This window comes from Acanthisitta chloris, unplaced genomic scaffold, assembly GCF_000695815.1.
Source record: "Acanthisitta chloris isolate BGI_N310 unplaced genomic scaffold, ASM69581v1 scaffold6356, whole genome shotgun sequence".
In the NCBI taxonomy this organism is placed as follows: Eukaryota; Metazoa; Chordata; class Aves; order Passeriformes; family Acanthisittidae; genus Acanthisitta; species Acanthisitta chloris.
Window position 1 is genome coordinate 49,577 of NW_008677541.1, and position 25,678 is coordinate 75,254.

The 25,678-nt window shown below is 37.4% G+C and overlaps 1 protein-coding gene across 1 annotated transcript in view; it reads left to right on the forward strand.

Annotated features, from left to right (window-relative positions):
• LOC103803958 (catenin delta-2-like) overlaps positions 1-25,678 on the forward strand; it is a 73,753-nt gene that overhangs the window by 46,691 nt on the left and 1,384 nt on the right. The window contains exons 6-8 of the mRNA XM_009076540.1: positions 11,978-12,104; positions 16,141-16,272; positions 23,379-23,452. Of these exons, the coding sequence (XP_009074788.1) occupies positions 11,978-12,104; positions 16,141-16,272; positions 23,379-23,452 (333 nt within the window). The remainder of the gene's footprint in view (positions 1-11,977; positions 12,105-16,140; positions 16,273-23,378; positions 23,453-25,678) is intronic.

Sequence of the window (25,678 nt, forward strand, 5' to 3'; positions counted from 1 at the left end):
AGGAAAGAGAGATAGAGAGAGAGGGAGAGAGTCTAGTCATTTGGCATAACACAAACATATTTGGCTACTTTCTAAGAACAATTTAGAAAAAAATCCTTAAAATATTGCAAAACATTAAGTCAAACTGAATGTTGTTTTGATATTATTTTAATGCAAATAATTATAATTTCATTTGTGCTGTCAAGTAGATCACATTCTGATTTTCTTAGCTTATCCATCGTATCAAGTGATGTTTTTGTAGTTCCTTCTATCTTTCAGTTTATTAACAGTTTCAGACCATACTAGAAAGTCAGAAGGCTGCCATTATGTGATGCTTTTTTAACAATAAATTTTGCATGGCCTAAAAAGGATAGAAAATCTTTTGCAATCCAAAATATTAATGTTCTTATCTAGATGACAACACATGGAAGATTATCAAAACCTGTGCTTCTACATCTATTGTTAAAGAGGGATGCTCTCAACTATTTTATCCTTCTGGATCTCATTGTTTGCTGTATATCAATGATTATAATTTATTTTAATCATTTTGCATTTTACGTAGTTACATTCTTTGTGATGCTATCAACAAAGCTTTATTTACTATGTAGGATCACTTACCATTCCTTTACTTATGTTTCAGTATTTATATATTTCTTTCTGAAACATTTTCCATGTCTACTACGGTATTCAAAATTTTAGTAGTAATGTAAGATATAGTCTGGGCTGAACTGAAGATTCAGTGCCACTGATAGTATTTTCATGAAAACTGTTCTGTGTAGCTGAAGCCAGACATGCCCTTCCTTGTACTATTTTGCTGCAGGTTTTTTTACTGAATGGTATAAAAAAATCGTTTATGATGACTAAGCACAATTGAAGCCAAACTAATGGCTTTTTTTTTTTGCACTCCTTGCAAAACTTTTACGTCTGTTGGATAATGCATCCATATTTTTCTTTTTTTTTGCACTGCTTGCAAAACTTTTATGTCTGTTGGATAATGCATCCATATTTTTGCTGGTAAATATCTACGTGTATATACATGTACATTTATATACAAATGGGGCTGTGTGGATGTAAAACTTAATCACAACACAGCATGGACATGGAAGACGCTGCCTTTAAGCATGATGTCCACAATATCCATAGGTTGGATATTCCCGCAGAAAGTGGTTGGGCATTGGAACAGGAAAGTGGTCACAGCACCAAACCTGGCAGAGTTCAGGAAGCATTTAGACAATGCTCTCAGGCACATGGTGTCATTCTTGGGGATGTCCTGTGCAGGGCCAGGAGTTGGACTCAATGATCCTTGTTGGTCCCTTCCAACTCAGGAGATTCTATGATTCTATAATCCTGTCCTAAGAAAGAGAGCTTGGGAATGTGTAAAGGAATAAACCTTAATGGTTTTAGTTATGAGCTTAGAAAGTATAAGCAGCTATGCTTGACTGTTGCTTTTCCCTTGAGGGCCTTAAAGGCATGAAAGTACTTCTCTTTAAAATTGAGCATTGTAGCAGGTGGTAATTCAGCAACCAAATTTATCAGTAATTCCTCCAGATAATCAGTAAGGAGTGCACAGAAGCTGGCACCACTCAAAAATCTGCGAGATTCAGGCGGTGCCAAACAATAAGAAAATAATCAAAGTTTGTCTAAACAGTTTGCTAGGATGAGCCATACATACATGTGATGCTAAAGAATTCTCAGCATTGCTACTGTGTCTCATGGTAAGCTCTAGCTGATTTACGTGGGAATAACGAGGTATTGTTCACTTGAAAACTCAATTCGATTTTAAGGTTACTAAGTACAGATTAAGAAAAGAGAAGTTTAATCTCATACTTTTGTAAAGTCTGCCTCTAAAGTACTCCACCCTTTGAACTTCCCTGAAGAAAAGAAAATTTTAAATGCAACCCAGGAGTCAGAATCTTCAACTTAAAGCCTTCTTTCTGAAGGGAATTGTATAACTGAAGTTTCTGAAATATCCTTAGGGTAGAGGTACGAGTAGGCATTCCGAATCTAGAAGGTTATGCATAAGTGGAAGGTCACATCTACAGATTTTTTTCCAAAGTACAGTCCCACAGAATAAGATTGGATTCTCATACTTGAATACAAAACAGAGACCTAGGAAAATTAACTGCATGTCTTTTGAGACAGGGAACATTTTTAGTCTACTTAAATAATGTATTAAATATTTTTAAACAAATATAAACATTAATTAATGGCAAACAAAGCTTAGCTGGATTCATAGGTACAATACTGAAAATAATCCAAAAGTCTTTCTAAAGACTTTCAGCAGTGTTTTAAGGATGCATGTTAAGAGAGACTATTTATACTCATCTCAATCTTTTTTCTCCAAAATTCATTCAAGGAACATGATTTCTACTATTCAGAACAAAATATCATTTTAATAAGCTTGTATGCTTGATGTTTGCATATCTAGGTTCAGATACAGATAAAAGTAGATGTATAGTAAAGAGTATGGGTGAGAAACAGTTTCTCTCAGCAGACTTGAATGGGTATGTTGGATGGCATTGCATGGCTGCTTATAGTTTTGCCAATGAATCAGATCACTGGAACTTCTACTTGCAGCAATAGTACATGCATGGAGCACAGAGGGGATGGAAATCAAATTAATTACTATCGCAATCACAGCATATTTCCTTTTCTGAGGTAAATAGTCTAGCTGTGATGGTCTGATGCATAACACTGGACATCTTTTGCTGATTCTCCTCTGTGTTGCTGTACTTACACTGTCATCATCCTCATTCTTCTGGGTTCTATAAGGAGGTTAAAAGTGTTTAATGTGTCCAGTACAGGCAAATTCAGTCAAAGGTCAATGAAATATTAAGATGCATCAATATCCTAGTTTTAGTTCTTTCTACATGGTCTAATAATGGGTGGGGAAAAAACTGCTGGGAAGTCCTTATTTCTTCCCTCTTCTCTTCCTATAACTGCTAACAGAATTCAAAAATGCCCTAAATATGTCTGCCATTTCAGACTTCTAGAAAGAAATCTTGCATTTTGAAAAGTTTCTTCTGTAGTATACAGCTTTGTTCTGAGCTTTTTTACTTCCTTTACTAGCTAATACAGTTTGTCTTGATAAAAGAGCTATAGTTACTTCCTGCAGAAAGTAGAAACAAGAAGTTGCACTGGCAGTTTATGAATTGGCTTTATTACCTTTTATTTTACGAAGTGCTTTTAAAGCAAGTTGTGGTTCCTCTAAATTGAGCGTTGGAGGCTTTGGTGCAACAGTGTCTTCCTGTTTGATTTAACAATACTAAAGCTCTTACTTAGTGAGTCAAAAGCTCTTAAAGGTATTTGACTAAAAATATTATGCATTTCTCATTATTAATGTCTATGCATGTTGGTAAACTACATGTTCAAAGCAGCATAGCCTTAAAACTCATACAACCTAGCAATAATCACTTGGATCTCTAACTCTCTAATTTAAGTGTGTGTATGCATGAACTTTTGACCTAAAACCAAGGACAAGGATGCTGATTCCTTGTTTGTAAGGCAGCTCCGTATTTAAATAAAATGGTGCCCTGTTTTCATCCACAATAGCACTCTTCAGGAAGCACTAATGCCTCTTATCAGAATCAATACCATCAGTCCTACCATGTTCTTCACCATAAGAGACATGGTGCAAATTTTATTCTGATAATGACTTTTTTTTTCATGTGTTACTTTCACAGTTATAAGAGAAGAGCTGTATTTGATTTACTTTATGATTTAATGCATGAAAAGTAAGAGTAAGAGTTGTTTAGTTTCTGGTCTTTGTAAGAAGAGTAGACTTAAGAAACTGACCCTGAACATAAAATAGTATTTGTCTTACTCCTGAAATGTCATGGCCAAGAGCCAGAGTTTGCATTTCTAGGTCATAAACATGTTAAGATAGGTGAAATTGCATTACTGGAATGAAAGTGACAATACAAATCAAAAATTATTGTAAGCATTTTCTTGCAGGCAAGGGGCTTTTTTTTTTGCATACAAGATACAAGCAAAAGCAGTTCTTTTGTGATTTTAACAAGTTATAGCTTAACCATATGAATGGGAAAACAGAACAGAAATTCTAGCTGAAGGGCCAAATACTGCCTTAATTTCCTCTAAAATGCATTAAAACAGTTTTATTTCTGTATAAGAGGCAAAGTGATGCTTTGAAAAATGAATTTATTTCATTTTATTGCAGTGTTTTGAAAGTTTTATTATTTAGCTGCATATAACCTCAGCAAAATGAATAATGAACTCTGCCATATCTGAAGTCTTGTCCTTCATGCTTTGCCTCACATACAATTCCCTTTTCTTATAGCTATTTTATTCATCAGATTAGGTCTTGTCATCTTCACAACTCGCACAACAGGAAATCAATAATTAATTATGGATAGGTAAAGCAATGCCTCACTGATTGCCTGAAACGTCCTAGACTTGTACTGTATAAAGCAACCAGGGATAGTTACCTAGCTGTTTCCCACTTGAATAGATTTGGCAAGTAATTAGTGTAGCTCTTCCTTATCATGTGCCACTTCATAGCTAAAATCAAGGGATGAGATGCAAAATTATGGTACAAGACCTATGATTAGAAGATGATAACAATGCACACCAAAAAAAAAAAGCATTTGAAGAAGAGAAAACTGGCTAAGGCCGTCTGTTGTACTTTGAAAGAAAAAGACAGGGTGATACTCAGAAGAATATAGTACTCCATGCCCTGCAATGGCAAGAGAAAAACAGAGGGAAAATACTGTAGATTATTTTGAGGGGGAATGCTGACACTAGGAGAATAATGGCTTTGCTTTCAGTGAAACTGAGATGGAGGCTGGGAGGTATGTGTCTAGTTTAAAAAAAAAAAAAATGAGTTTAACCACTGATTCTGAAAATGTCACTTCAAAGAGCCTGCAGAAAACTTAATAATCCTCAGCCAGTGCCAGACAGTTTTGCTGCGGTTAATGACTGTCTGACTGAGTCCTTCTTTAAGCCTCGTCCTGCCCTAAATATGTATTTCAATACGTATTTCTCTTTCGATTCTTAAGCAGTTGAACTTCTGCTGTGTCTGGGATGCAGAAATGCTCACTTATAAGTAAAAGCCATTTGTACATTGAAATTCAGAGTAAAAAGAAGTGCTGAGGTCAAGCTCACTGCACAAGAAAGGAGACTGAAGCAGTGCATGTATCACACAGCTATGCAGCTGAGGAGCAACATAGGAGCCCTTCAGCATCAGGCACTGGGGCAGGGGGCTGAGGGCCCCTTGGGGAGGTGACTGCTCCAGTGGCAGCTCTGTCATCTGCCTGGCTTGTCCTTCCCAGTCTGGCCCTGCCACTGCTGCTCTTTGCCTTGCCTCAAGTGATGGCATGGTGCTCTGAGTGGCTCTTGGTCTCTCCCCTCTGAGATGTCTGTGCAAGGTAAGTGATGGCACTGCTCCCATGGTGCTCTGAGTGGCTTTTGGTCCTCTCCCCTCTGAGATGTCTGTGCAAGGGAGGAGTGAGTGGCCTTCCTCCCAGGCTCACAGAGCAGCAGGTATCATACTCTCAACATAACCTGTAACCAGTAAACAAGTGGCTTCATCGTCATCATCATCATCATCGTAAGGCATGCAAAATAAACAAGTGGCTTCATCATCATCATCGTAAGGCATGCAAAGCAAACTGTAATTTCCATTAACTACTTCAGCTAAGTAGTCATACTGTGGACAACTCCTATACTTTTATCCAAATTGTTGTAATATTTTTAAATCCCCCAAACTTGAAGAATTTGTCTGTTTTAAAAAATTTTTTAATTTCCATAAGCTGTGGAAATAAGGTGAGCTTCAGTGACTTGTGCCTTCACTTTGCATCTGTTGATTTTTAGGGCCTGGCTTTGAGTCCTCCTCTCTTCAGGGAGGAGAAACAGGACAATTGGAGTCAGCAGCCCTTTTGAAGCTACTGAAATTACTCAACAAATGCTGATGCGTGAGCTGGGAGAACACCAGAGTCTTCCAGGCTAAATCCCTACTCCTCCCTTGAACAACAGATCTTGAGTTCCCACTTCAGAAGTAAAAGAGAAAATCCTAGGAGTAAAAATGTCAGTATACTGCTTAGAATTGTGGTGTCACTAATGGCAGTAAATTAACTCATAAAGCAGATAGCTGCCCAGGAATTCTTTGAGTTTTACTGGAAACAACACAAGCAAATCCAGAAACAATAATGCTTTCCAGAATCAATTACTGATAATAAGATTTGTCACTGTAAATTCAAAGAAAAAATGAAAAGAAATGTTTTTTAGTGAGATAGATTATGTAAAACTAGTTGGTTTGTTTTTCAAGAGTTTGGTTTGTTCTCTAAGAGTTTTTGAAGCCATAAGAGTTTAGTTGAAATCCCTCTCCAAAGTAAATATGCTTCAAGTACAAAGGCATGGTCTTTTCTGGAGGACAGCTGTCTCGCCACCTCTCCTTCAGCAGCTGACGTTTCCTTATCTCCTGCTTTGCTGGCACACAGGTCCTGCTTGCACTCTCACTATGGAGGTGTGTTAGTGAGGGGTGGTTAGTCTCCGTTGCCATGGGGCTGGCAGAGGGAGAGAAGTCATGCTTGGTATCTCTGTTGAGAAGCACTGGGAAATATAATTTTTCTTCCTCTTGTATTAAAAGAAAATAATATCATCCCTGGTTGTAAAGCCTAATATGATAAGGGTGGTTGTTGGTGAACATTAAAACCACATTATTTCAAAAATCCCATTTAAGAGATCCATGAGATGTATATGTGGATCAGCCCAACCTTGTGACCATTTTAGATTTCTCACTGCAGTCAAGTCACACACATAACTCATATGCCAATGTATGTAGATTATTTGATCCAGTTCTCATTTCTGTTATATCTTATTAGCATCATGACAACAAATTCCCAGTGAAGAATTGCCCAGATCTGTGTAAGTTTGATGAGCCTTGACTTAATTCACATCAGATTTATCTTCTACTCTAAGTCAGTGTCACACTGGTGCACACCAGTCAGGATGTTTCATTTAACCTGACAGCAGTGCTTTAGTTTGCAAAGGAAACATCACCAGCAACTCAGAGAAATGTCTGGCTGAGTTTCAAAGTAAGTAGATCCTACGTTACATACTTAGAGGCACTTTGCCTTGTTGCTATATCACCTACTTCTAACACCATAGTGAGTCTAGTTACTGATTCCTGCAAGAGGCTGCCTATCAGAACTTCAGATTTCTGCAGTTTATTACCATTACAGGAGCAGTTATTACTACAGTTAATATCCTGGAACCAGTAAAAAGCTGGCTTACAGATAAGGAAGTAGGATGGCAAAGCAAGTCTGGTCCTGTGTGCTTCAAGTCATCTGTAAAAATGTCTATTAAATCAAGTCACAAGAGGATCAGACCTGAAGCAAGAAGTAGCATGCTGGAGAGGTTGTAAACTGGGTGGAGGCAGAACACAACGTTTTCTATAGTTTTTCAAGTATTAGCTGTTTTGTTATTGGATTTGGTGGATCATTTCTTGGGGTTTTTTCTCTCAAGTAGGATTTTCCTGCTTGCAAGAAGTCACTCTCTTTGTTCATGACAATGTTAGGATATGTTAAGCCAGGAGTCAGGGCAGATTGTGCTCTTCAGCATTGAAAGACACTGCTGTGCATGCAGCCCCCGTAGAGTTTCACTAGACTGCTCAGTGCTTTTCAAGTCAGTGTCTTCTGAGCAACTCATCAGAATAATCAGTCAGAGGGTAGGGCTTGTTTTCATTTTTGCCACGTGGCTATTAGCATATGAGCTGATGTGCAGATTCTCTCTGAGTGGATGCCATAAGATCACCCAGGCTAGGCACCACACCATCCCTGGTTCCACCATTCATTCCTTGGCTACGTCACTTTTCTATCATCTCTGAATTCTTCAGTCAGGAGCTCTGATTTCCTGTTGAGTCAACATGGTGCCAATTCCCATCAGGGCTTAATTAATTCAGTCCTTACAATGTTTCTGTACTACAAGTGAGAAAATGGTGGTCTGATATCATCTACCTCCACAAATCATCTCCTCAAAATCAAGGACTCCTCTACCAGAGAGTTCTTAAAATTTAAAATTCTTGCGAACACAATAGAAAACTGGTTTTCCCCCTCTACATTATAAACACCAAAAAGAATACCAAGGAAAAAAAAGAAAATCAAATTGTGTTTTCATAAGACACATGCAACAGGTGTTTGGAACAGTGAGTTTAGTCACCCTGAAAAAATAATTCTTTTCCCATGGACCTGACAAAAACTATTTATTTTCAAAATGACTTAAAGCCAAGCAAGAATAAATAGGGCCTGTTCACTCCTTAAGCCCAGTAAAAGGTGATCAATGAGACTACAATAGCACTTCTGTTTTCTACAGTGATTATCCAACTCCCATCCCAGATTTAATCCATATAGCTTTCCCAAGATATTGTATGAAACATGTCACTGCCAATCAAGCTTTGATATTTGGACTTTATGAAGTACAATTGAGGGACAATAGATATACTCATTATAATCAAAATATAGATAAATGCCCAGTAGAAGATACTTTGGAAGAGATAATAAGAACATACAATGGTATTTCTGGCCTCTGACTGTTCTCTGTCCCCCTGTAGTATGCAGTTGCCATCTCTTTATTAATTGCTGCCAGTTAACAAATGCATCCATTCTGTAACCAGATTGCATTGAATTTCTTTCCAATTTGTCAGATTCTTTTGTTTTACTCTTCCTCTCCTAGATCACACCTGTGGATGGTAAATTGGTTTCAGAAATGCAGTCTCACATACTTTGCTCTCGAGTTAGCTTTGTTCTCTGCAGGACACTGCTCTATACTGTACCTTTAAGTACCCAAATCAATTTAATTAAATTTCATTACAGGCAGTAGACCTGAAACAAACTAATGAAAGCAGCCATCATGTCAGGTGGTATTTATCTCTCCATTAAATTGAAAATACTCCCTTTAGGCTCTTAAAAATTAGTTTCAATATTTAACACTAATAGCTTTTGGAATTGTTGATGGGGATAGTTTTAATAAATTTGTTACAAACTGTTTACCTTTACAAGGAAAGAAGCTTGTTCCTTGTGGCAGAAGAGAGCTAGAGATCGATAACTTAAAAGTATTTGGGTTATGAAATACCATGAGGTCTGGAAGCTGCCCACAATGCTGTTGGAAAACACCACGAAGGTCATCATACATAGCAGTATGCGTTGTTGAGTCAAAAGCAATGCCAAGTCACCACAATACTTGTGATAGAGTTCATTATAGTTTGCTTGACTTGTTTTATTGAGCTGATTTGGCTTGCCAACTTGAGACTTTGTAGCAGAATTTATTTGAAGACCTCATTATAGACAGTACCGCCAGCAGAGGAAAAAAGAAAATTTGCAGGGAAGAGAAGATGGAAGAACATCCATCACACAGAAGACTTCTAGTGCTAGCACCTCAAATACAGGTCCCTCACTGCCGAGGCACCATACAACGCTGGTTCTGAGGAAGCAGGATTTACAAAGTACCTGTTGATACTACTTGTGTCATATGCTATTCCTGTAGAATCTGTGGGACAGTACAGATATCAGGGATTTATTTCATCCACTTCCCTTGTGAACCAGGGTCCAGGTGTTAATGTAAACAGTAGGGATGGAAGAGACAACAGAAAGATTATGGGGAGGGTTCACAGCACTTTTTTTCTGAACCACATGCCAGGGACTTACTTGAGGAAAGCAAGAGTGCAAAAGGAGAGTATACCTGGCCATGGATGTATCCAGATCCACAAAGCTGGAAGCATTTCTATGTAAACATGGCTGATGTCTCCTCCTTTAGCAGGCAGAGAGTAACAAATAATCTATTCCTTTTCCTTTTATCAGATTTAAAGTCTGTCCTCTTAATATCTTCCTCCTCTTCAGTCTGTTTAAAAGAAATAAGTGATCAGAAAACTACAACAGAGTGAATTAGAGTCACCTTTCTGGTAAAAAATTCTGACCCCAGAGAAGGAGAAAGAAGAGAACCATTTTTCTTCAGCATGATAAAGGCATGGGCTTCTCACATGTTTGCTCCTTCGGCGTTATAATAGAGAAATCACCACACAAGTTATAATTAACCAGAGTTATAAAAATAATACTAAATATGTTATTTGTAGTCTAGATGCTTGGATACGATTACTGGACTTAAACTATTAATTATAACTATAGCTATGAGCTATTATGTCTTCTTTAAAAATACATGTACTTTATGTATATATACACATTATGTATAGTATATATATTGAAAGGTTTCTAATAATTTCCAGTTTGATTTAAGAAGTTAGGACTTTCCAGATGTTTCTGTTTTAACTTTCATGGATCCCCTCTCTAGTCTGGAGGATGTGGCTTGCATAGAAACAGCTTTTTGGAGATTGGATATTTATTGGAAAGATTGGATATAGAAAATTTTGGTTTAAGGAGGTGATGTGAAAGAGTGACTATTTCTTTGTTCAAGCTGTTCTTACTATTTTATATTACCTGACTAGTTTTCTTCCTTATATTTTCTTATATGACTGTGATGAAATATGAGGTGCTGTTCAGCAAAGTGTCCTTAACATGAGTGATCTCTGTGGATAAACACTCTAGGGAACATCCTGACTCTCTGTTCAAGCTGTAGTCCAGATTTCACTCTTCTTAATGTTCCCTTTCAAATTGGAAATCGGAACTGAAATACACACGTGTTTGTACAAATGCATTATGTGAGGAGTAGAGACATTCAGAGTCTGGAGTTAGGTGCCACCTCTGTCTATCCTAATCTATTTAAAGTATTTCCCTCTACAAGTATGAGTATCTCCTTTCCTCCTGCTGTGTCACACTCTTGCCAAGTTCTCTTTCCTAAGAGTTTAGTGGAACAGGTATTTTGAAGCCATTTTCTCTCACAATTGTGAAAGCCAAGTGCCTGTGGTTTCCTTGGAGTGAACAAAGTGAGAGAGATGCCTTGAGCAAAGGCATGGGAAGTGGTGGGGTTAAGGGCTGGATGTCTGGAATAGCTGAGGTCGGGGTTGGGAGTATTCTTTACTAACCCAACAGTGAATTATTCTTTTGTAAGCAAGAAGAAATAAGATGAGCTGGCTTTTGGTAGTATTTTATTGTGTTTATTCAGCATTTCATTGCAAAACTTTTGTTTAGCAACATGCTGGGTGCTTGACTCAATTTCCACTGAGCCCAACAGAGTAGGCAGTTTTAAAATTGCTCAAGACTGGGAAAACTCAGTGTTACTGATTTAGGTTTAACATTATGCAGTGATAAAGACAGTTACAATCTATCAATGCTGAAGGCATTTGAAATATTGTCATTCAATAAGAGCACTAGCAGAAGTCAGTTTATTCTCTCATGATAGTTTTAGACTATATTTAATATCTTTTTTAAAATGTGAAGTACATTATTTTGGATTATTGATTATACTATGGTGTAGGAATAAAATGAATTATTTAAAGTCCCCTTTTTTATTTCTGAACTAGCTGTTTCTAGTATTTGTATTAATTTCTTTCTTTTTTTTTTTTTAATACATCTCCATTACCACAGTTTTACATAGAAGGAATAGAATTTCTCTTGGTACACCTTGGAGAAAAATGCGACAAAGAAAATAAATTGATTCTTTTTCCCTCATGTGTGAACAAACAGGCAGTTAGTATAAGTAAACTATAGGTGACCAATCTGGTAATCCTGGAGCTTCCCCATCTACTTACTCCAAAACTTCGTTATCAAATGGAAATGATTTCAAGACAGAATGCCATTTGCAATGTGAAAATAGAAATGAAAAGACAGAACTATTAAACAAAAAGCCTAAAAGTTGTTCATCATTTGTGTTATTTCACAGAACTTTCTACATTTTAATTTTTCTCCTGCTCTGTCAGTTCAGTCAGCACATCATATCCTGCACCACCAAGAATGTTTGCCACCCAGTGGCAAGAAGATAATAGCCTACTTGTGTATCCATAGTGAAAACACTAGAGGAAAATGCTCTGTACTTAAAATGGGGACCCATATGGCATTTTCAGTGACTGTTGGCTCAATGTTTGATGTTTCAGGATGGATGGTCGCAGTATCACTTTGTAGCCTCATCTTCAACAATCGAAAGGGATCGGCAAAGACCGTACTCTTCATCACGCACGCCCTCCATCTCTCCCGTGCGCATGTCTCCTAACAACCGCTCAGGTAAGACCAGGCTGTTGGGAGTAAAGACACAGGTAATTCATCACTGGCATTTTCCTTCTTTATGCCATGTCACTGGCATCTGGATTTGTTGGTAACTGTGGTAGAAGGGCATAAAGTATATTCATTGCTCTTCTCCAGATTATCTGTTCAAAACAGGAATTTATTTTTTCTTACTACCGTCTAAAGTTTTGCAGCAGAAAGAATATTCCATAACTTTCTGTAACAAATTCTCATGAACTGTTTTCCTGATGGGGATTATCTGATTAGATCTCAGGGCAATGGTGTCCATTAGTAGTATGAGGAAATTCTGTTACTTACTTTGCTAGTCATGAAACCCACCATGTTGTTTATGACCATCCTACATACTTACCAGAAGTTGAAGGATTCACATTACGTTTTTGGTCAGCTCTTATTCTGAGTATGTGTGCATACACATGCATATATAAGTTTCACAGAAGATTGACTACAGGTCTTCATGTAACTTTGATGGCATATTTACACCAGCTATTATCAACTCTATGTGATCTACACAATTAATTAATGTAAGTATCTCAACTTATGCAGCAGTATAAATTAATTTTTCTTTTCAGAAACCAGGTAATCTTCCCTTCATCTTATTCTAAGTTGGACCATACCTTCCTTAGGTAAAGCCATTCCCTGTGAAAAATTTCTGAGATGAACAGAACTGCCAGCCTTTGCTTTTTGCTACTTGTTCAATCAAAGCTGTCATTCCATAGGTACACCAAGAGTTTAGGATTAAAATTCACCAAACTTATTGCCATTAGCATTCTGCAATACCTTGGTTTTTCAAGAAAATTGTTTTGTTAATTATCTAGAAGCTGCATCTTGGTCCTGCAGAACAACAACTGAGGTGACTTGAAAATATAACCAGAAGTACAGTGAGAGTTGCTACTCAGTTTTCAAAATCTGTCATTACACAAGTCCATAAAGGGCTCTTGTTCCTCTCATTTTGACTGCAACTGCAAGGCACTTGAAATGTCTGGCCTTGAGATCTTAGTTCTGTCTCTTGACAGAACTGTCTCCTCACTCTGTTACTCTAAATTTTGGATGAGATTTTGTGGCCATCATCAGTTATCATAAGACTGGAAAAGGACAAATAATAGCAGCTGTATGTGAAGGAAGAGAAGCCCCCATGTCAATACCCACTGGTCAGCTCAGTATCATTTTAGAAAATTGCTGGAATAAATAATCACAATCTGAGCACCTCAGAGGTAATAGGAACATAAAATACTACTTAAATCTAGGAGTGTGTCTGTCTTCATAGCAGTATAAGTTGCTGTGTGTCTGATTGTATCCATATCAAATACAAACTTAGGTTCAATACCATTTGTTCTTACAAAATGCACCAGAATTCGTGCTGCAGCATGCAAACTCTGCGGAAATATGGAAGCATACCTTATGGAAAGAATAGTCACTAAGTACAGTCATCAGTAAGACTCTTTCACACATTGTTATAGGCAAGCTAGGGCAAGCTAGCAAACAGTCCAGAAAATGTCATGTGTTGTAAATACAAAACTGACTGAAAACCATTCACAAAGAATGAGTATTGCTAATTGCCTAAATGTTAGAATGCTTTGCTTGGATGTTTGCCTGCGCCCAGTACTCTTCAGTGGTTTCAGTAATGACCCAGGTAATGTGAAAGGGATGCTTGTTACCTTTATGGGTGACATAAACCTGGGAGAAACTCATGTTCTTTTGAAGGGCATTCTTGAAATTCAGAGTAATCCTGAGAAACTGGAGATAATGTCCAAAGGAAAAAAAAAAGATTCAATCCTTTACAAATAAATTAGGAAAATAACTAACTAAATGAAAGTTCTTTAGAAATGGAGTAGGGAATTTTGTCAGTTGCACACATGAATTGGAAGATGGAGAAATCATGATATGAGAATACACTGAATGGACTGTAATTGTTTAACTGAAGTAAGAGAGTGTGGAAAGAGGTACACACCGAGTATTCAAGCACATAACAGCCAGCCATGAAGAGGAACAGCATGAACTTTCTTTACTTTCATAGCAGACAAATGGAAATAATGAGGAGCAAGGAGTCAGGCTAGACATCAGGGAACATTTCCTAACAGTGGGGAAGGAAAGCACTGGAACAGACTGCTTGGAGCAATTATGTGATCTTTGTCATTAGAGATCTTTAGATTTAGATTAAAATCTGTCGAGAATTATTTTGGTATCCTGAATCCTACCTTGGGGGTAAAGAGTTGAAGTAAGTGAACTCACAATGTCCCATCCATCTCTAGGACTTCGTGATAAAATGCTTAAACTAGCATAGAGAGGTCTGTGTTCTTTTCTGTGTCCTTTAAGAATAAAAGCAATAAACCATGACATCAGCTTTTAGCCCAGTGTTAACCAATGATTTTATGTTTGCTTCCAGTAAAACCTATGAAAGAGAGCACTTCTGGATTTTAAGGCTTGCTAGAAAGCAGTCGTCCTCACATGGAAAGAGAGAGATCATTCCCGCAGTGTACAGAGAGAGATGGTTTTGTCTGTATCAGTCAATTTTGTTCACCAGAGTGTTTAAAATCATTACCAGAGTATGTGAAACAAAATGTGTCCCTCTGTTAGCAGCTTTGTCAAGGTTTGCATTCTGATTTGTTCCCCATTAGACTCAAGCTGCCATTAGATGATTTGGTAGTTTAACATCATGTTTCTTTTTATCCGCTGAATTACCAGCTTTAGATTTACATCATCATTGACAAACAGTTTAAAAGCAATCCACAATTCTAATGGCTTCATAAGAAAAGACATCTGTCCTGCATTTTTTCTGCAAAGAGCAGATATGAGCATAACAGCATAACAAGTCAAAGCAGAATTCAACATCACTTGTGCTTCCCTACTCCTTAGTTGAGTACAAGTGCTTCCTTGTTCCTTAAGTAAAAAATGTAACATAGTTTAGAGATGCTGAAAAATCAGACTCATAGACAGGTTTCACAAATGAGTTTGTCTTAAAATTTATTTTTTTCCTCCCTTCTTTTTAAACAAGGACATTGCTACTGGTTTTGAGGTTCCTTTGACACATCAAATAACTGGGTGGAGGCAGGGGAGTGTGTGGGAGTAAGCACCAGCACTTTAGTTATTTTTGTGCTGCTGTGTCCTAACAAGGCTCTGGGGGGCTCTGCCACTCACCCTGTACTCCTTCCCCTGCCATCCACAGCAGGGAAAGTGCATTTTATCTACCAACACCTAAATATATTGAAGTCAGTTTACTTGAAAGCAAATATTTTTCCCTTTTTTCCCTAAGCATCACAAGCTTTAAAGGCTTCAGAATCAGTGCCAGTGATCACCTTCACGTTCTCCAGTATGTGACATTTGGGGATGAAATCCACTTCTCTTCCTTGTCACCTGTACTTTCCTCCTTTTATCCACACCATGAGTATAGCTGATGATAGTCTTAATAAGAACAGTGCAAAGTAGCAGTTGTTGTTTTAATAGCAGATGTTCATATATAGAAATTTAAAGACAGACCAATTATTTGAGTTACCTTTGTGTTAGGCATTCTTTGCTCTGTTTCTTATTAAAAAAAGCCTTTCTTTTCTTCCCTTTGCCATTAGAGTAATTTAATTGGTTTGTTTATTTTCAAGACAAAAGGGAAGAAACCATGTTACAAGGTTTTTTCTACACAGTTGAAAGCTTTTCAATGGAAATAAAGTAACCAGTTTGAGGAAGAAATGAAAGTGCCTATACCAGAAAGTTTTGACAAGTTAAAGAAATTAAAAAGGGAAAAGAGAAAGATAATATTACTGTAGTTTTCATAATGATCATACTAGAAGTTGAATGTAAATGAAAAAAATAAAACATTCAGAGACAGATTATGTTTGCAGTTGATTGTCCACTAAATACATTTGCTCTGCACTTGAATAACAGTACCTTTTCTTTTCCTCCATAATGCAGTAGTGCTTCTTCAATATGTTGGCAAATACAAAGTTTGCTAAAATGTTTACTCTAGAGCTAGACACTGCATTCAGTCATATACAGTAAAGAAAATAAATCCATTTTTGTTATCTAGCAAGTGCCCCAGCCTCACCTCGGGAAATGATCAGCCTAAAAGAAAGAAAAACAGACTATGAATCAACTGGAACTAACGCCACTTACCATGGAAATAAGGGAGAACACACTTCTAGGAAAGACACCATGACAGGTGAGATTGTGCTTGCATAGCACATATAAAACTCAGCTGTGATAGACTGTTGATTTTATAGGCTTGGCTGGATTTACTCTACTATGGAAAAGAATCAACCTGCTTTGGCTGATTCCAAAGTTTTAGCCACCTTGAGAAATACAGCCAAAGATATAACTGATGTTAATGCTTTGTGAAAATGATTTGTAATGACCATGTTTCTTCACAGAAGACAGGCTCTGAAAACCATTCTACATTTCTTTTTCAATTTTACATTTGTTTTCAGAAGGAAGTTGGTAGAACACTTTAAATTAACTGGTGTGGTTGAGCATGTGCAGTGATCCCTAACAGCTCTTTTTCAGGAAATGGCTCTCCAGGATTGGTTAGCTTATTTTGTATATGTCATTCCTAGGAAATTTGGGGCTGTTTGTAGAGTCTGTCTATGTTACTTTCTCAGCTGGGCTGGTTTAAATACAACCGTTTTCTCTGTGTATGTTGTGGCATCTCTTGCAGGTTTCACTGAAGGCCTCTCTTCCCTGGTGAGCATTTCAGGAATTAGAAAATTTTGAATGCTTAGCCCAGTACTGTACCTCTTCATGAATTCTCTTGCAAAATACATGTTGGTCTCCATCACCATTGTAGAGCCTTACATAACCATTATTGAATATTTTATTACATTTATATAGTGCTGAGCATCATGGTGTCCTCTTCTCCAAATGCTTCCTCAGGACAAGCAAAAAAATTCACAGTGAGGAGTCACTCTGCAGTTTCTGAATGCCTGTTACCTTCTCCCATGCCCTTTTTAGAGGTGTTACTCAGAGGCAACCAGAACGGGTTGCCTTTGTGTTCCTCAGCTCACTGGGGACTCCAGGAACATGCTGACTCAGTGTCAAGCCGTCCATACTAGCTTTGAAGACCACATTCAGGATATGAAGATACTCATACTGCATCTACCGTGGGATATGTGATTATGTAATCAAAACCTGGCCTTTAGGCCAGCCTTTGAATTTGTGTGAAAGTGCAATATGGAACGTTAATTAGCATGACAGTGAAAATCTGAAGAGAAGAATGACAGTCAAGAGCATTTGGAAACCACAGAAACCAGGAGTGTCCTGAACAACATCTGCAAGGTACTACAGGAGAGTGCAGCAGATTCAGACAAGGTACTGCATTTTATGTATCTGTAATGTTTTGACTGTTTCATAGTCACTGCATAAGACCCTTCTCCGGAACACTTCAGTGGTCCTTACTTGTCTAATTGTGAAGGACAGGAACTGCAGTTTTTTCAGCTGTTTGTCAAGGACCTGTGAAGGGCAAATCTCAGGAATAAGAGCAGCAGGCTGAAAAGACACAAACATTAGTACTTTGTTCTAGCTGTATCTGCAAATTAAGACTAGCAGATTATATCAGAATATTCACCAAGCAGGCGTCTTTGTGTTGAAAATTTGTGTTTCCTTCTAGATAGTTTTGTCTCGCTCTACTTAATTAAAACAATGGGGGTTTCTTTTTCCCTACCCCTTTTCATTTTGTTTTTTTACTATAGTGTTTTTCTTCCCACTTCTGTTTCCCTTGTTTCTTTTCTTTTGCAATATAATTTTCAGATTGTGAGGTTTGTGCTGTTCCTGCAACCTTTGCTTCATTTTGATTTTTACATTGTGTTTTCCTTTAATATCACCTTGTATTTTGTCTGGTTCTATTGATTATTTGGGTGGAGTTCTAGTAAGGAAACTTGAAACTCTCAGCATCATACTCAGCTACCAACTGTCTTTCCAGCTACAGAGCTCAGTGAGGAAAAGAAAAGCAAATTCAAATTAAAAAGTGTGATAGCATCTCCCAATCTTACATGACCAATGTACAAATAAATATGGAACTAACAATTAACGTTCTCTCTCTTTCAGATCAGCAGATCCATGCTCATTTGGCCCAAGCTCAAATCTGGCACCATTTTAAGAACAAAAGAAAATGACAGAAGGAGTCTTGCTCATGAACATTCAACATGAAATTTGTGTAACATAATTGTAACTCATTAAATAATAAATATTTGATTAAAGAACAATACAAAATCAGTATTTGTGATTTAAATTGTGAGACATTTTGAAATTACTTGAATGGTCTGATATAAGTTCATGTAGCAAGTTCATTGCAATGCCTATGTTTCATTTTGTGCATCCACGTAGATGGGACTTAGATGAATGTTTTTTCAGGTTCCACCGGACGTATACGTATTTTGATCTGCTCTTCTGTTTTTGTGCCAAGCTGATGTATTACACAAACCTTTCTTTGACTTACGGATTTACACAGAATGTAGAGCCACAGCTGTAGTCCCAATTTATCCATGACTGTCTCCATGCTCTTCTCCAAAGCTTTTCTCAGTTTATAGTTCGAAAACTTTATGACTTCTTGGCTGGGACTGAAATGAAGGTTTTTTGATGGATTTTCAAAGTAGAAATGTTGGCTTCCTGCCATTGTGGGTAGTTGTCAGGAAACCTCTGGGAAAAATGGAGAATCTATGAAGTAAACAGTTTGGCTGAAGATGATAACATATTGATTTCACAAGGATAGCTAAAAAAATAGAGGAACAATATCAAAGTTCTCATTGTCCACTTCACAGGTTTATGATGCCTTTTATATTTACTGTCCATTTTCTCCTCTCTGTAGAAAATAAAAACCAGTAATAAAGTTTTGTCACCTCAAGTATATTTTTAAGACAAAACCTATTATATTCTATTTTAAAAAATTAGAACTGTAAGTTCATGTGATGATGTTATTTATGCCACGGTGTTTTCCTTCAAAACAGGGAAGATAAGGTTCCTGTATACTATCATGGGACTCCTACTTTGAAGTTTCTTTTACTTTGTTAGTTCCCTCAATGAGCTAATATGTGCATCATAGTTTGCAGACTGTGCCTTCACTTCCAGCAGCAGAAACACCTTCTGATTAATGTATTTTTCTTCTGGTTGTAAAGAATCAATCATCAATACTTTTGTTATTTAATCTTACTGGCAAAATCCCTGGACATTCAGAACACAACAGCTACCATCAGGTGGTACAATAGCTACAGGTGCTCTGGCTACTTGAACTTATTACTTTAAGAAACCATAATACACTGTATTCTTTTCTCATGCCCTTACCTCATTTTTCACTGTGCAGGAAGGTGGCAGTGGTAGCGACAGGTAATGATCTCTGTTACCTAAGATTTGTGAGGCACAGAAGCATTTCCCTGTACTGTCTTGAACTAAATTTTATAAAATGGAGTCCTGCTGCTTATAGCAGAAAAAGCAGGTTACACAATACCAGACAAGGACGACTACCTGTCCAGCTGAGCTTTCCTTTCTCATTATCAGTTTGTGTTTCTGAGGGCAAAAGGCTAGCATCTTATTATTTCAAAGTGTCTGTAAAAGTGTTCAGAACAAGACCTGAAAGCTGAATGTCAAACGATTAATCAAGTGACTGGGATACATGGGGATGACTTTGGTCAGTGAAATCTTTATCACTTAAACCACCAAGTAACGTAAGTTTTAAAGCTGTTGCCAGCTTTAAAGAAAACTGGTATGGGGAGCTATATGCCTGTTTTTTTAACCAATATCACCTTGAAAACTGCACAGAGGGAAGAAAGGACAATATTTTTCTATAATGTTCTTTATGCGATGCAACCACAAAGTACTGCAAATTGATCATACTGCTCATTTTAGAACTCTCACAATATTCTCTAGTGAAAGTACTATCATGTGCTGTTGTTTAGATACTGCATAAAATATAAACATGCACACTGATCACTCCAGTTCATTTCGTCTGCAGCTACAATTCTCGTATCTCTATGAGGAAGTGTGACTTCAGGAAAATCTTCAGCTCTTGCTCCTTTTACTTCTTTCCCTTCTCTTCCCGTGTTTTAAACAAGAAAATTGTTTCATTAACCTCTCTTTCTGTCTGTTTTGTAATTTTATTATGATGGTACATATACAATATTAACAGGGAAAATCAAGTACTAACCACACAATATCTGTCCATTCATCTAGCTCGTTCTCTCCTTTCTTTTATATTTACCCTCTTCTTTTGGACAGCAGGAGTCAACTGCTCACTGACACATGGCAGAGCAGGAGTGGAGTTCCCAGAGATGCCACCTGCATGGTCAGAAGCAGGTATCGGAGCAGGGCTGCATGCACTGCTAGCAGCTACATTGCTTGACTTATTCTGTTTCTTCCAGAGACAGAATTATTTCAACCTCTGAGCTAACCTAAGCCAAGACTTCTTATTCTTGAACTCTTGTCGTTCATTTTCAAGCATTTTATGTGTCATTGGTTTTATTACATTAAGAAAAGGATAATGCTTTTTTTTTCATTTTAAAGTTGCAAATTTGTATCCACATCACTGCAGTGAAATCAGCAACGCAGAGCTTGCAGCAGTATTTTATGAGCTGATACTATCCATTTTCCATTGCAGAATATGTAATCTGGGAGACTATAAGTCTTCAATCTGTCATGTGACATTTCTGAGCACATCAGTGCAAATGTCACAGTTGTGCATGGGACAGCTATGCACCAACTGTGGACATTTTCTGGTTTTATAATAGTCATGGCTATTAGCAGCACATATGTACCATATGCCTTTTTATATATCTGTATGGAAAGGTCTTGACCATCCTCTTAAAGTTTCTCTGATTCCCTGCAAGAACATATAAATTAGCATGTGTCCAGTTTACTCTTTTTCATCAGATTCTTCATAAAGCCCTCAGATGTTGCAACTAATACCAGTCTTTTATTCTTGACATCAGCCAGCCATGGACAACATTGCCCTGTCTGGACTGAATAAGTTCAGTCATGTCTGACCAGAAATTTGCGTGCTTATCTTGCCATTTATATACATGAAAACAAGATTGTTACAAGAAGTTCTTCATCTATGAGAGTCAAACCCATTTAATGTCACTTTCATTTTCTTCAAGAACTAGGACTTCACAAAATGGGCAGCTGAAACCCTGGGTATCTTTAGATCTTGAGAAGAGGAATTTGTATAACTCAGCTTCTTCTAGCACTTTGTGGGGCAAGCCAGAAAATCAGAAAAACAGCATTAAAAATTCTGATATCAAGGAAAGATCTGGCAGTTACACTGCTGAGAGTCATGTTGTGATGATGCACCATAAAGAGCAATCTAATACTAAAGGCTGACATCAGGAGGGAGATTTTCAAACACTAAAGCAGAGGCTGTAGCTGGAATATAAAAAAACCCAACACTAGCATCACCATCAAGTCTCACACATCACTCAGAGGACAAAATGTACCCTGAACAGAGAGAACCTTGGCAGATCAACTCTTCAGCACTAACATCTATGACTAAAGAAAACTACTCAAGCACTAATTTCCATCATTTCCACCTATTTCCATCTTTTACAACCGATTAGCACACAGGTGGAATTAAGAGTTGCTACCACTTGAGAAGATCAACTAACGCCTGTTACTAGAGTTTCTGTTACTCACACTTTCAAAAAAAAAGGGTCATGCTGCACTTGGAGACCTTCAGAGCTCTTCTCCATTTCCTACACAAGACTATGCACTTTCTTAGCAACTTCATCCAGCTCTCCAAGAAACAAGAGTTTTTTCAGCCCTATCAGTTAATAGTTATGAAGTGAAAAATCTCTTTTTCCATCTGTTAGGGCTTATCACCCCACCATATAAGCCCCGTCTTTATCCTGTTTTCACGAACGCACTGGAGATCTTTAAGAACACCATCTGAGATCTGTAAAGCAGCAACATGGAGCAGTGCACCAAACTGACAAAAATTATATACCCTTAACATAGAACCCATGACAGACATGAAGGTCAGAATTGGTGTATTCTGGTCAGCATTAACTGAAGGCCATGCCATTCCTTTCTGCAGAGAGGGTGCAGAGGTGAGGGGAAAAGACAGAAGCAGCTTTATATGCTGGCGTCCATGCTAGCATCTTACCAAAGGAAGAAAGAGTGCTTGCATCTTCAGTAACTGTAGTGCTTCTTAGTGATGTGACTAGCATGGATCCCATATCCAGCTTTCAGCTCTGATGTTCAGTCTTCACCCTCAAAGTTTTTGAGTTGTGAAGGTATTAAAAGCACGTCTTGGTACCTCCAGGTTTTATGCCATTCCACAGAGACCTCAGAGATGTCATGAGCAACGTATTTCAATTCCACCGATTACTCTGATTCAGGACTACTCAATTTTTACTTTCAAGCCTGTGCTTTTATAACAAAAGTCCTCATATCAGCGTCAAATCATTGGTTATAATGTCTGAAAAGTTAATTATGCATGAAAAGTGTGCAACAGCCACACAAAATGCTACGTTAGTAGTCTTTGACGTGTGAGAAATAACTACAATCTTTCTAGTCCTACCAGCAAACAAAGCTTCAGGTGCATAGCCAAATCAGACTGATCAGTGGAATCAGTTTTTGCAAGGAAAATCCTTAGCTTTTTATGTGAATTTTTTGGGACAGGGTGGGAAATAAATTTGAGCAACACTGTATGTTATTATCCTCCTTGCCTTTAGAATTAACTTCTGATTTCAAACTCATAGCTCAGTTTTGTCTGTGCATTTCAGCAGTAGGACATCTGAAAAGAAAGTGACAGCAGTCACTGTCTTGGCTAGACCTCTTCAGGATAACTACATATTATTTTTTTGCATAACTCATTTTTCAATTGCATTTAATCATTTTTTGCATTAATAATTTCATGATATGGCAAAATCACTGTAGGATAAGTAATCCACATCATCCTTTCACATAGTGAAAGGACTGAAATGTTTCTTAATCTCGATTCACAACTGCCACCTGTTTGGTGTATGTGCAATTTATATAATCTCATCTATAACACGAAATATATTACTGAATGTTAGGTGTATGAAGTTATTTTGTTGATTTATATGTGAAATGCACAAGATTGATGCATACATGATGTAGAGCCTGTTACCATTAGTAAATGTATACCAAAGCAAAGATGAGGACTGTTTAGTGGGAAGGTAACACAGAAGTCTGCAGATGCTTTTAAAGACTTTGGTATGTGGGAAACAGTGGTTCATGTATTTCATGAAGGCTTAAGAATTCCCTTTGAGACCAAAGAGGTATGTTTGGTAAACTTGCTTTTTCCTTCTTTTTTTCTCTCTCCAGCTCAAAACACTGGAATCTCAACTTTGTACAGGAATTCTTACGGTGCACCTGCTGAAGATATCAAACACAACCAGGTAAGTGCAGACACTAAAATGTTACTGTTCCAGACAGCTAAAGGCCAGTACAACATCTTGTATGGAAATGAAGAAAAATATCACAAAGATTGATAAACCTAGGCTAGGGGAACTGAATCATCTGTTTGCATAAATATTAGCAATTCCAGTGGCTTCAAAAAAAAAGCTGTGTTCTCTATACTAATGGGTAATTTCCGCCTAGGGTTCAAAAACATCCAACAGGTTATGACAACCTATGCAAAATATTTGTCTAAGGTGTTTAAGCCTGTAACTCATAATGAAATCAAGAGGTGCTTGGGACATTAATGCTTTTAAAGTTCTGGATATGTGTGACACAGGCTACAAAACCAAGCTAACATTAGTGGGCAGTTCTACTGTCTCTGGTATCTCATGATGTCCTGTGTCAGTGAATTTGGTGAAGTCTGGCCACATCTCATTACTTGCCATCATGAAATCCAACAGTACTGCCAACACCACATGGCTTGTGTGCTATGGCATCCTAACAAAAACTGAAGTATTGAACTCTTTAATATTTTCAAACTTCCCTCTGTAAAATGCAAAGTTTCAGTTTTTTTCAACTAGAGAAAAGCAAAGGGGAGGAAAAGAAAGGAAAACGCTAAAAATTATTACTAGTATCAGACAGGTAAATGAATATTTAGTAGAATTGGTTTAAAATATTTTTCTCTGGAAATTTTTTACTGGATTACCTGAAACTTCAATTTAAGAGACTGATATTTCAGTTTTAACTTAAAATGAAGAGGGTTTCTGATATTCTGTTATTGTTTTTATAGCTGTCCAGTATTTCCAGTGGCACTGTATTCTTTGATTGAGCCAGTTCAGTGCACGAAGGTGTTTCTGCATTTATTGCATTTTAAGAGAGCAAGATCTTTTAATTAATACAGTGTTTACAGACAATAAGGGTATGAGGTGTTGTAACAGCAGGTGCACTCGAACTGCAGCGATGAATCAGCTAATTTGATTTTGGGGGTGAGAGTTTGAGTCAAAATAAAACCTAATAAAACAAATGCCCAAAAAAACCCACAAACCAATTTTCCACCTTTTTTCCCACCTGCTTTCTCAATGAAATGTCAGATTTATGATTGATACCCCAGAAATAATGTTTTCAACTAAAAAGAACCCAGAAATTCTACTTCACTCCCCTATTTTCTACTCAGAAAATGACCAGCTCCAACTTTTTGGCATATAAATAAATTGCTTCATACAGAATTTTTCTCCCATGTCCAAATTAAACACCTGTGTTTGAATAAGTTAAATGAGATGAGATCCTGAAGGTCCTATACACCTATATATTGGAAACAGAAATATGAGGCCAAATCTTTTAAGATCACCTGTGGCACTGTTAAAGGTAGTGCACTTAGGCAGCCTTTTGCACTCTGTGCCTAGAGTCCAATACAGACATGCTTTGAACAAATATTGCAGAACTTGGGCCATAGCAGTACAACTGTTCCTGTTGCCTCAGAGGAGCATTACTAACTCTTGCAGAGTCAGCAGGATCTGCAAAGTCTTCTGACATCAGTGTCTGAGCATTAGATGACCATGTGAGGATTGCAGGTTACATCATTTTGCAGTCACAAAATCTGCCCAAACTTACAGAGGTGTCATAGAGTGAAAGGTGGTCTTTAATATAGTCCGCATGTGTTTATACATTTCAGATTTTAATTAAGTCCCAACTATAAAAACAGAGATTTGCTAGGACTGTCTGAAAAAAAACTTATGGCAACCTTAAGTTAGGGGACCATCTGATATTAATTCTTCTCTGTTTATCATAAACATTTCCACTACAAGAAAACCTGTTGGAATGTACCAACAACACAAGATTGTCAACATGGAGTGTTGAGGAGATGGTAAGAAGATGGTTCTGCTCAACAGTAGCAGAAGAACCCATTTCAGGGCAGTTAGCTAGAAATTTTCACATCAGTTCCCTGAAGACTGTAAATGGTTCCTAAGGATATGGTGCCACCTGCACCCTAAATCTCACTTGTGTCAAAGGCAGCTGCAAAATATTTAGCATCCTTGCGGTGTATGCTGCTTCCATTCATATTCTTCAAGGCTGAATTTTGGTCACCAGAGTTTGCATTATATAGGTGAAAGTTATATACAGATTATAGTTACAAAAGTAACTATACATTACTGCATGAACTACTTTTGAAGTAAACCAGCATCTTTCACAGCAATAATATTAAATAATTTTTATAATAATAATAA